At 60.8% G+C, this 12,265-nt stretch overlaps 1 protein-coding gene across 2 annotated transcripts; it reads right to left on the reverse strand.

The window, feature by feature from the left end:
• Window positions 1-385: 385 nt before the first annotated feature.
• On the reverse strand, window positions 386-11,443 carry LOC123353491 (protein crumbs homolog 3-like). 2 transcript variants are annotated; one of them, XM_044994594.1, is made up of 4 exons: window positions 11,381-11,443; window positions 6,492-6,758; window positions 2,776-2,822; window positions 386-2,292 (listed from the first exon to the last, which is right to left on the reverse strand). In XM_044994594.1, exons 2-4 carry the CDS (start codon window positions 6,598-6,600, stop codon window positions 2,089-2,091), a joined length of 360 nt encoding a protein of 119 aa, XP_044850529.1. In that variant the 5' UTR covers window positions 6,601-6,758; window positions 11,381-11,443; the 3' UTR covers window positions 386-2,088. The 2 variants fall into 2 exon arrangements, with proteins under 2 accessions (XP_044850529.1, XP_044850530.1); XM_044994595.1 differs by lacking the exons at window positions 6,492-6,758; window positions 11,381-11,443 and adding an exon at window positions 4,028-4,384.
• Between the last annotated feature and the right edge of the window lie 822 nt (window positions 11,444-12,265).

The following is a 12,265-nucleotide window of genomic DNA, read 5'->3' on the forward strand; positions in this document are numbered from 1 at the left end:
ACAGGGCCCCAGAACCCCAGTCAGCGACCAGCCCCCCCGGTGCTGGGTGAACAGGGAGGTTGTAAGAGGCAGCCTGGGCGGAGTGACCCCATGGGGAGGGCGGGGTGAGGAACTGACCAGTGGGTGGGCATGGGGCCGGGAGATCCCAACTCCGGCCGTTTCAAAGGGCCAGGGCCATGCTCTGGTGACGTTTGCTCCCGGCTCTCACAGCTCGGTTAATTTCGGGTCGTCCCGGGAGGACTGAAAGGAGAGAAGAGGTGACTGAGGCGGAGAACACGCAGCACCAGGTGACGGCTGGAGGAGCAGGGGAAGCTTTCAGCCAGGCACTGAGCATGCCACAGAGGCGCCGGCGGCAGGCAGGGGGACAGATCCCAGACGTAGCCTACAGCGAGGAAGCATCGACCAGGGGCTGTAAAGATGGCAGCTGGTTGGGGAACTGGGTTCCTAGCAAGCCCTGATGCTGGATGGCCCCCTGGGCAAACAGCTCCCCGCCCCCATCTCCCTCCCTTGGAAGCCTGGGGAACTCCCTGCCACTACATCAAAGTTAAGAGGCTGAGATGTTCATAGCAACGACCCACGGGTGGCATAAAGGCACTGCCAGCCCCATGGGCCAGCCTATTGGAAACCTATGGACGGTAGGTGTTCCGCATAACTCAAATGGCCAAGGCACTGGTGGGAGAAAAGCTCTTTGAGTTAAAGATCCACAATCCAAGCCCGAGGCTCGGGAACCGCTCCTGGTACGAGTGATTAATGGGGTGCGGAAATCCGCTCACAAGCGGCTTCTACTGCAGCTGGGTCTGGAAGCTTAAGGCAGGGGACAGTTGCTCCTGCTCCAGCCTCACTGATGAGGGGACAGGCTGCCCCATGCAGGGAAATAACCTTAGCCCCGGTGCTGGCCGGGGGTAGGGGCAGCAATGGGGCGGGGCTGTGCTGTGGGACACTGTGGCTTGGGGGAAAAGGCCCCGACCCCTGCTCCAGGGGGATGCCGCACATGGGAGAAGATTCCAACGAGATTTGGTTTAAGGAAGGGATGAATCACGGCCCTGCCGGAGGACGCAGATTTGGATCATTAAGTTGGGTGCAGTTTGGTTCATTCCCCAGGGACAGGGAAGCAGAAAAGGCCGCCCAGTTGTTTTTTGAGTTATTAGTGTATTTCACTCCTCTGCACACCATGAGAAATGACCCCATCAGCAGCCCAGGTTTGACTCCAGTCAGCCCAACCCAAGGAGCAGCTCCATCAGCTGACAGCCACAGGAGGCTATTATCCTCTGCATTCACCAGCCGCTAGAGAGTGATGTGGCTCCTTCCACATGCACCCAAGAAGGTTTTGTAGAGCACCAGGGGGAGGGGGAGTGATAGATGGGGAAAATGAGGCACGACAGTGAAGGGACTTAAACCTCTCTTCCCCTACCTTCCGTCTGCACCTCGGGCTGATGTGTATTAACTAACCCAGGGGATCGGTTTTTTACACAATGCATAGACACGGTTGTTCCCCTCCAGCGGATTTTTTTTAAAGCCAAAACCTTCCATGGCGGCTCAGGCAGGAGTTTCTAGCTTCCCCTTCCTTCGCTGCCGCGCCAGCCTCGCTTTCAGCAGCCCGGTTGCCAACACAGAGTCACTCCCCATCTGCAGCCTGCAATGCAAGCTGAGGCCGGCTCGGTGACCCGGGCAGCTTCAAGCACAACCCCCCTGCAGCCGGCCCCAGGACAGACAGACGCCGACCGAGGTAGGGGAGATTACAGGACACGTGTGAGACGCAGACGGGGGTGGATGGGGAAGGATAAAGTGGTCCACCAGGAGGCGATGTTGCGCAGCACCAGCATGGCCAGCAGTTTCGCAGGCAAGCTGCCCCGGGCTGCCCCTGGCTGGGCGGCACCCCCCCACACACACTCCCCCGCAGCAGGAGGGCGTAGGTTCAAATCCGATGCATCCAGCGACGAAGACGTCGGCTCCTTCCAGCCAGCAGAGAGCAAGGAGGCCCCCCCCCGCCCGCCAGGTGTGCAGCTGGCTCTGGAACCGCAGGGTCCAGCCGGTGCAGAGTCTGCCAGTCCGGGGAGGGGGTGTGTGTGACCCCCCCCTCCCCCCGGGTCAGATCAGCCGCTCCTCAGGGGGCAGTTGGAGGTTAGTGTTCGTCACCACCCGAGCACCCACCTGCTCCTCGTTGCTTGGCCGGTAGGTGCCCTCCGTCTGCCGCCTCTCCCGCACCTTGAGCGCCCCGAAGATCACGAGTCCAATAAGCAGGAGACCCCCGACTAGGGAGGGGACAATGATGGCCGCCAGCCGCTCCGACTCCTGCCAGGAGGGAGTGGGGGAAGAGTGAGACGGAACCAGAATCATGCCCGGCCCAGCTCCCCGTGGGCGTGGCGGGCAGAGAGGTGCCATGGAGGGGGGGCTGTGTTAGCAATGGGAGCAGGAGGCTGATGCAGAGGAGAACACTCTTGCACAGAGGGGAGAACGCTGCATGCACAAGGGAGCCGGGCATTTGACCCAGGGCAGGGTTGGAGCTGAGGATCGAGGGGGGAGGAAGGGGGGTTACCCCAGGAGCGTGGGAGGTAAAGACAGGGGCTCCCCAGAGGAGGTGGTGGGCAGGGGTGGGGAGCTAGGCCTCCTGCTCCAGCTCCCTCCCCCTTCCCAAATTGGAACCCCCACACACACATACCCTGTACAATATCTCCAAGCTTCCAGCCCAGTTCCACTCAAGTCTCTCTCCCCAGTGCATGCTGGGATAACCCCCCCAACACACACAGCTGATCTGCCCCCCCCACGCCTACTTACCGTGAGCCCCGATGCGGGTGTGGGTGTCGTGGTGCTCCCGTTCGTGGCTTGATTTAAAAGAGGAATAAAGAGAACAGAACAGAGCTTAGCGTGGGGAGGGGTATGGCAAGGGGGTGCGATAGGAGGCTTTGATGTTAGGAGGCCTCTGCTGGTGTACACCCCCCCCCCCCCCCGTGATCAGAGGGCTCAACCATGGCACTGATGCTACGCAGGCACCAGCACCAACATGCTGCCACCTCTGAGGTGGGGTGTGGCAGCTGGTTAGCCACTGCAGAGCAAGACAATAGTTTAGGACAGGAAATGAAGGAGATTCCCAGTTTCAAGTGCACCAGGGCAGGGGGAAGGTTATTTAGGGAGGCAGCAGCCTGGGGTTCTCCAAGTGAGCTGTCACGTCCTCCCTAAACTATCACCACCCCAATTCCTGGAAAAGTGCCATATGGAGTGACCTTTAATGACCCCAATGGGACAGAGCCCCCTACCGAGCCCAGCCCCTGCTCCCTGTACCACAGCGCCCCCTAGTGCCACAGTGGGGCATTGGGGCCAGCACTGACAGCGCCCCCCCAGCCCACTCCCTGCAGCACAGCACCACTCTGGCACCACCCCGGGGGGGCTTCTGATTCTGCCTTCTGGGGGCCCTTCACCAAGCAGACAGTATCACTTCCAGCAGAAACCGCGGTTTGCCTGAAGACCTGCTGCCCCCCGCCCAGGAGCTCAGCTCAGCAAGAGAAACCCATCAACCACCAGCCCAGTCTACCAGCTGGGGAGGTGTGATGGTAGTCCCTGCCCAGCAGGGGGCAGCAGTGCACACAAGCCAGCCCTTATGCTCCTCCAACCCAGCCCTCCCTCCCCCCAGCTCTAACCACTAGACCCCCCCACCCCTGCCGGGGCTGGGGACAGAACCCAGGTGTCCTGATTCCCAGCCCGCTCTGCTCTAACCACTCATCCCCACTCCCCTGCCAGGGCTGGGGACAGAACCCAGGTGTCCTGACTCCCGGCCCACTCTGCTCTAACCACTCATCCTCACTCCCCTGCCAGGGCTGGGGGCAGAACCCAGGTGTCCTGACTCCCAGTCCACTCTGCTCTAACCACTCATCCCCACTCCCCTGCCAGGGCTGGGGACAGAACCCAGGAGCCCCCGATTCCCAGCTCTAACCACTAGCCCTACTCCCAGCAGGTCTCCCAATATCGATGGTACAACTCAACCGCCCCCCTGGGCTCATCCCCGCAATCCAAGCTCTGCTCCCCCATGCACCATCCAGCCTCCTAGGGTGCGGGACTCTCCCTCCAGTCTGTAAGCAACACGCTGTTCTCTGTGCCAGGCCAGCCGCTCCCTTCCTTTGCCTCGCCATTATGCAGGAAGGGAACTACAGCTCCCAGGCTGCCCCTCTCTGCTCCATCCTGCCCTGCCCAGTCGCCAGCCTGGCCTTCAGCCCACGCTCCCAGCTCCAGGGTGGTTGTGCGAGAGCAGGTCAGGCCTGAACAGGCAGCTGGGAGGGGCTGGAGCCCTTCCCAGGACCCAGGTGCGACTCAGAGCTCTGGGATCCAGCAGGAGGGGGGGCCCTGGTATGCACAGGACTCTCCCCGCACAGTAGAGATGGTCCCAAGTCACCCCCACCCCCTCCCCGCTTTGCTAGTCAATGGCAGAACTGGGGATAGAACCCAGGAGTCCTGGCTCTCAGCACCCCCTTCTAAATCCCACTCCCCTCCCAGAGCTGGGGATAGAACCCAGGAGTCCTGGCTCTCAGCACCCCTTCTAAATCCCATTCCCCTCCCAGAGTTGGGGATAGAACCCAGGAGCCCTGGCTCTCAGCACCCCCTTCTAAATCCCACTCCCCTCCCAGAGCTGGGGATAGAACCCAGGAGTCCTGGCTCTCAGCACCCCCTTCTAAATCCCACTCCCCTCCCAGAGCTGGGGATAGAACCCAGGAGTCCTGAGTCCCAGTATACACACCGCTCTAACCACTAGACCCCACTCTCCTCTGAGTGCTGGGGATAGAACCCAGGAGTCCTGAGTCCCAGTATACACACCGCTCTAACCACTAGACCCCACTCTCCTCTCAGTGCTGGGGATAGAACCCAGGAGTCCTGGCTCCCAGCCCCTCCCTGCTCTAACCACTCCCCTCCCAGGGCTGAGAATCCAGCAGCCCCTACTCCTACCCCACCCCACCCCCCAAGCCCTAGATCCTACCAGGGTTGGGAATGGAACCCCAGAGCCCTGGTTCCCAGCTGCCCTGCCCGCCCCCACTCTAACCACTAGCCATTACTGTGCAGCCTGGATACAGTTTCCAAGGCAGGCGGAGTCCTTGCTTGATAAGGATTTTGGACCCTCCCCCTCTTTGCCCAGAGCTGTAAGTTACATACTGGGGGCGGGAGTTGAAACTGTTTGTTTGATGCATTTGGGGGGGGGGTCTTAAAACTCTTATAGGTGTCTCCACCCATAAACAGAGACACACGGGACGGGGTGCTAAGAGATCGGCCAGTCCCAGGGACATTCCCCCAACAGAGGTGACTCACCCCCTGTTCCAGCCGCTCCCTCCCCCACCCCCTCCAGGGTGTGGATCCACCTGTGTCAGGCTCTGAAACCCAGCGCCGGGACAACTGAAACCCGGCTCTGCGCCAGGGCTGGTGCGGGGCCCGGGACAGGACGGGATCAAGCCGCAACAGGGAAGGGGCCTTCCACAAACACACCTGCGGTTTGCCCTGGCGGGAGGGGGGCAGCAGCAATGGCCGTGGGGGGGGGGGGGTGTCTGGAGACTGAGAGCCACAGGATCTGCCCTGGGAAGCTGCTGGGGGGGTGGGGAGGGGGCAGGTGTTGTATGCTGGCCCCATTAAAATCTAGTCACCTGCTTCAGGCATCAACTCTATTATATGGATTACGGTAGAGCCCCCATCATGGCCAAGGACCCCACTGTGGTGGGTGCTGAACATTCTTTATAAGGTGTATTACGGTAGCACCTCAGAGCCCCCCCCCCCCCCCCCCCAGGGTACTGTATGTTCCTTCTCCCATGTAATAACACCAGTGGAAGATTTAAAGGGGGGGGGGGAGAATAATCAAACCTCCCAATCCGGGCCTTGCATGCCAAAGGGTGACACCCCCTCTCCCAACCTCCCTACCATTGCATGCAGGGATCGTTCTTGCAACCACAGAAATGCAGCCACCTCTGGGGTAGAACAGGGCAGCTGGTTAACAGCCACGCAGCTGTTAACTGTGCAGGGATCGCTCAGCCAGTGCTGAAATGCAGCCACCTCTGGGGTGGGGCATGGCAGCCGATTAACTGTGCCCATCACCCCTCTGCTGGTAAACACACAAGAGGGTCAATGCTCTGTGTTTTGGTCTGACCCAGGCAATGCTGGGTTGACCCCAGTGCTGCGGCCGCATCCCCGGTGACCAGAATCTAAAGCCATGGAGTCCCCCCATTCCAGCTGCCCCGACTAACGACAGCCCAGCAGCAACTTTAGTCAAGCTAAGCTGCCGCCTCCTGCCAGGGGGACTTGCCCGCAGCAGATCTTGCTAGCACCGGGCTTCAGTGAATGATTCTATCCACTTTATTGCCGTGGGGGGGCACCGCTGCCCTCTGCTGCATGGAATCAGAACTGCTCAGATGTGTGTCATAGGGCCTATACTGCCTATAGGGAGGGGGAGTCTCCTTCCGGTCCTGGGCCGTTGGAGCAGCAAGATGCGTGTAAGCAGATGCACTTGACAACCCACCACCTACCTTGGCCCAGGGCCGTCTGTAACAGGGACTGCAGGGCCACGACCAGGAGCAAGGGGTGACTGTAGCCCGCCATCGCTCCCCCGGATGTCTGGGAGGGAGGGGGGGACATGGGGCGGTCACGCCCCCTCTCCCTAGGGGGACCACAATCCTGATGGTGCAACCGTAGCCCAGCCTCCTGCTTCCCAGCGTCCTCAGCCCGTTGGGGGGCGTGGGGGGCCCTTGGAGATGGGGATGACAAGGAACCGGCAGCCCCCAAGGTTTCAGCACCTGGGAAAGGACAGTGAGAAAGGGGTCAAAGCCACTAGTAACCCCCCCCCGCCCCCTCAGTGACACCCTCCCCCAGCTCTGCAACCTTTAGACCCACAGACCACCAAGCCTACCCCCCTCCACCAGGTCGGCTCTTCTGGGCATGCTACGATCCGTCCACGTACTTGGATTGGCGTGAAATTTGCTGCACCTCATGGGGGCGCCGGGGAGGGTCCGTGGTCCGAATTTGGGGTCGTTTGAGCAAGGGATTCTGGAGCTCCCCCCCCCCCAGCATTTACAACCTCTCGTGGAGGTTGGTTGGTTTGCTTCCGTTCACCCCCGTGGCTCCAAGGATGGCTGGGATCCTCCCCGGACTGAGCTCGGTTGCTCAGGATTTCTCTCAGCCAGTTCCTTTGGCAGGGGCCGGGGTTGTGCTGAAGTCACTAAAGGGTTAAGTTAGGAACTCAGCGCGCCAGGAGCTGGAGTCAGGGAGAACGGAACCGGGCACGTGCAGAAATAACCCTAGGCTCTTATCTAGCCAATCCCAAAGCGCTTTACAAGGGAGGTCGCAATCATTCCCTCCATGGGGAAACTGAGGCACGGCAGAGCAGGAAAGTGGCTTGCCCAGGGTCACCCAGCAGGCAGAGCTGGGCCTAGGACCCAGGTGTCCCAACCCAAGGCTCCGTCTGCTAGGCCACACTGCCTCCTCTAGCCAGCCTAGGCCTCAGCTGATGCAGCCTTCAGCACCGTGCTAGGCAAGCGTGACGCTGCTCCTCGTGGGGCTGCCTCCGGGATAGAATCCAGCCCCAACGCAGCTGGAAGCAGACATCACCGTGCCAGCCTAGCAGACAGAGCCCTGGGCACTATCCCCAGTTCTGACCCTCTGGGTGACCTTGGGCAAATCACTGCCCCGCTCCGTGCCTCAGTTTCCCCATCTGTACAATAAGAGAAAACAAGACCGCCCTGTGTCCCAGCAGGGATTGGGAAAGTTTGTTTAGACAAGTGCTTCGGGGGCAGGGACTGTCTCTTTTATTCTTTGTCCAGCACCTCGCCCCGGGGGATCCCACCTCATTCTCGGTCGGACCTGCCCACCCAGCGAGAGTGCACACAGCTTACTAAGCTTCTGCCTGGGACCAGCTACGGGCAGGGAGATTCCTCCATCTGCGGCAGCAACTGGGCCCTCGGCAGGCCGGACGTTCCCCTCTCTCCCTCTGGCGGAATCTGCCTGTTCCAGTTTCCACCCCCCAAATCAATCAAGGTGCTTAGAACGTGCCCAGAAATTCTGGAATCATGAGGCTAAATCTGTGAAAGCTTGTGAAGACCCTGGTTTGTAGCCAGACAGGGGCCGTGCAAAGTATCTAGAAAGCCGCACGCCCCACCCATTAGTGGCCAAGCTCAGGAGTCCGTAAGATCTACCTGGTGGCCCTTCTGCATTGTCCGAAACGCAATAACTTTGCAATGCCCTGTCCAATCACTTCCAGGGATATTTTGGGGCAGCACCCTGTCGATTTGGGGGATGATCAGAAAAACTGCAGGGGTGGCGGAGAACAGCAGACACACGGAGCCCCCCCAACATCTGGTGGGTAGATCCCTGAGCTTTGACCAGGGCTGAATCGGCTCCAGATCAAAGAACCAGCAGAAGGCACGAAAAGGAAGTCCAAGAGATAATGGTGGGGAATGGGGCACACAGAGCCCCTGGCAGGAGGTGGATAGGGGGCTGAGAGGAATGGGGAACCCTGAAATGGGGTGCACAGAGTCACTGACAGAGGGGAGCACAGGTAGAAGGAGCCTCCTTGGTGTGTGGAATGAAGTTTCTAGTGATCCAGCCCTTTGGAGATGCAAATGTCTTCATCAGGAGGAGGATTTCAGGCCCTAGGCTGTTCCTGTCACCCAGGGCTCCCCAAATTAGGCAGGACAAAGCTCGAAGGGGCAGGGTGGGGTGTAGCAAACCTGCCATGGCCCCTGCTCAGGGAGCCCTCTCCACAGAACAGACCCTTTTCCCATCCCTGCTGCTCTCAGCAGATCCTCATCCTAGAAACATTGGAGCTGCTGCTGCATCTTCCGTGCAAGCGGCCAGGGTACCAAAGCACCGCACGGACCTTGGCCGAATCCAGCCTCCCAACGCCCCGGGAGGAAGGCAAGTGTTACAGATGGGGAAACTGAGGCACCAAGCAGGGACAGGACTTGCCCCAGCGAGAGGGAGGCAGAGTGCTGGGCCAGCGCACAGCCAGATACAGAAACCAGGAGTCCAGACAGCGAGTCACTGGTAGAGCTGAGAACAGAACCCAGGAGTCCGGGCTTTTGATCCCCGGCTCTAACCAGCGGCAAATGCCTCCAGAACTGGGAATAGAACCCAGGAGTCCTGGCTGTCAGCTCTAAGCTAGAGAAGACACTATTCCCAGGTTCGGGAAGGAATCCAGGAGTCCTGGCTCCTGTCCCAGCCCTCCCTGCTTTACCCACTGCTCCATACTCCTTGTGGTTCCCATCCCAGGAAAAACCCGGCCCGTTTCCCCACCCCCACCCCCATCAGGCAATCACTCTAATAGCAGGTACCGCCACGAACCAAACCCACATTTCTTCCAGTTGCCATCAGAAATGCTGCTCTCTGGTATTTCAAATAAGCCACAGGCCTCTGCAGACACCCACAGCCAGGTCATCTCAACAAATCCCGAACACTCAGCAAGGTCTACGGAGAACCCGGCAGGCAGCGTGGCCTAGTGGCTAGGGCTCTGGGCTGGGAACCAGGAGAGCCCAGTTCCCTTCCCAGCATGGTCATGGACCGTGGACAACTCACTGTGCCTCAGTTTCCCCTCCCACCTATTTAGACTGCAAGCTCTTTGGGGCTGGGCCTGCCTCTTGCCAGAGGCTATTTATCAAGGGGGCCAGGTTAGAAGCCGCACACGCTTGCTTAGGGAGCATGGTTTAGTGGCTAAGACACAGGCCTGTGAATCAGACCCGGGATCCACTCCCACTTCTGCCCGACTCCCTGAGCCTCCTCCAGCCAGTCACTCTCCCGTGCCTCAGTTTCCCCTGCTACCCTGTGAAAACTCTTTTCCCCTCTCCTCTATTTTGATTCCCTGCCCCCACAGAGCTTACATGGCAAGAGACGGTGTCTCCACCACACCCAACACACCGGGGCCCTGCTCACCTTTGGGGGCGCTAGAGGAACCCAGATGATAAGGTAAAACCCACCAGGCCCAGAGTTCCCAGGGAGAAGCCCAGCCCGGCGCTAGCAGCCACTCTCCATACCCCTCCTCCCGGCCAGGGGGATGAACAGCGGGGGGCAGCTGTGCAGGTGAACGTGGTGGGGTGCAGGTCCCGGTGGGCCACGAGGGGGCTGCCACACCAAATTTCCCTGGTGTGGACACACATTTGGGGCAGGGCCCACCTTTCTACTGAGGCTCCCGGGCGTGTGCAGAGCAGGAGGACCTTGGGGACTTTGGTATGCGGGGCAATGGGGGGCACACAGAACCCCCTTGGGAAGGGGGTGCCCTGGTATGGGGGAGGGGGAATGGGGGACCATGGGATGGGGGAAAGTGAGGGAGGTGAGACACAGAGCAGCTGGCATGGGACAGCCCAGCATTGGGGAAGGGGGCACAGAGAGGAGGGGACCTTGCCATGGGGGGGGGGGGGTCTGAGGGGCACAGAGCCTCCGGCATGAAGGCAGCGGCGGGGGGAGATAGCAAGGAATCATTCAGTCCCCAGCCAGATTCCTGCCCCCCTAAGCACGAGCCCAGGTCACAGATCACAGACCTCATTTTTGGCCCTCAGCAGCAGGAGCCACCAGCCCCGCAAGGGCAAATCTCCAGCCCTCTCCCAGATCCTGCGGCAACATCCCAAGCCACTCAGGGCTAGCGATGGCCCCCCAGGGCTAGTGATGGCCCCCCAGCCTAGCCCACTCCAGCTCCCCCCCCATGCAAGGCCCTGCCAAGTCCATCTCAGGGCAGGGAGATGGTTTTAAAGAAACGGGGGTGCCCCTGGGTCCCATCCCCCCATATCGACTCCCTCTGTGGGTCCCAGCCCAGCTGGGCCTCGCTGGTCAATTTTTAACCCAGCTGATTAAGCACAAACCCAGTGAAAGTCACCCAGAGCTCATTAACCCCGCGTGTGCCACCCCCGCCCAGAGCGACCCCCTCCCCAGCCCCCTCCAGCCGGGGCTACTCCCGGAAGGGGGGTGGGGCTCCCCCGAAGGAGGAAGCACCCGGGGAGACCAGGAAACCCGGTCTCCAATATGAATCAACTCCAGGCACCCGATCGCCTGGGTTCCCAGGGGCGGCCAGGCCTCTCGCCGCCTGTGCCCTGGGCTGGGATCACCGCTCCCACGCCACGGTGGGCCCAGGCTGGGGGTGGGTGTAGGTAACCCCGGGGGGGGCATCTCCCCACCCCGATCTGTGGCACCGGAGAAACCAGACACAAGGTACAGCTGGGGGGCACAGACCAGCCTCCACCAGCAGCAGCCAAATTCCAAGGGGGAGGAGGGGGGAGTTGCCTCCCCCCCCGCCCCGGAGGGTCCCCTGGCATTAAATGAAATGGGAGGGGGGAGTCCAGGCTCTCTTAAAGGGGCAGAGGGGGTTTCTTTAGCCCTGCCTGCTCCATAGGTGGGGGCTGCCCCATAGAGCCCCGATCCCCTTCCCCGCACTCACCGGCCCTGACCCTCCGTCCGCTCCCTCCCAGGGCTGCGATCTGGCCAGCTCCGCCTTCCCTCTCGCCCATGTGACCCAGGGGAAAGCAGGTGCCTCCCTCCTCCCGCACCTGAGGCAGCCAGGCAGGTAGGCCCCGCCCCCCTGCTCACCTGGGCGGGGCTCACCTGAGCCCCAGCGGCATCAGCCTGGATCAAGGGGCTCCCTCTGACCCCCCTGTCCCAGGATGCCCCAGAGAGCTGGCGATCTCCCGGGCCTATCTGTAGCCAAGGGGATCCTGCCCCCCAAGGTAAGGGGAGATCGGCCCAGCCCGCCTGAGCTCGGCTCCGGGGCAGCCACCCCCACACCTGCCCCACCCGGAGAGGATGGAGCCTCTTTTCCACACGCAGCTGCAGCCATAAGGTGCGCAGCCCCCGGCTGAGATCAGGGGCCCCATTGGGCCAGGCGCTGCACAGACACAGCGTGAGAGAAAAGCCCTGCCCCAAAGAGCTCAGATGCTAAATATACAAAAGGTGGGAGGGGAAACTGAGGCACGGCACCGGGGGGGGGGGGAGTGAGTTGCCCAAGGTCAATGGTGGAGCTGGGAGTCGAGTTAAGCTCTCCTGACGCCTAGCCTCGTGCCTGATTCCACTCGATCCCATGTGCAGCTTTGCTCACGTACGTAGCCCATTGGCTTCAATGACGGTTACTTGCCTGAGTAAAGCAGGTCACGCTTGCAGCAATTAACCAGAAAGGCTGTTTTTGCAGTTGAGGCCGTAGCCTGGAGAGAGAGGGAAACTGAGGCACAGAACAAGGACGTGATTTGCCCAAGGTGAATGAGCAGCAGAGATGAGAATAGAACCCAGGTGTCCTGAGAGCTAGCGCACCCGCCCATCCCGCCACTCACTC

Source organism: Mauremys mutica, chromosome 20 (genome assembly GCF_020497125.1).
Source record: "Mauremys mutica isolate MM-2020 ecotype Southern chromosome 20, ASM2049712v1, whole genome shotgun sequence".
Classification (NCBI taxonomy): Eukaryota; Metazoa; Chordata; order Testudines; family Geoemydidae; genus Mauremys; species Mauremys mutica.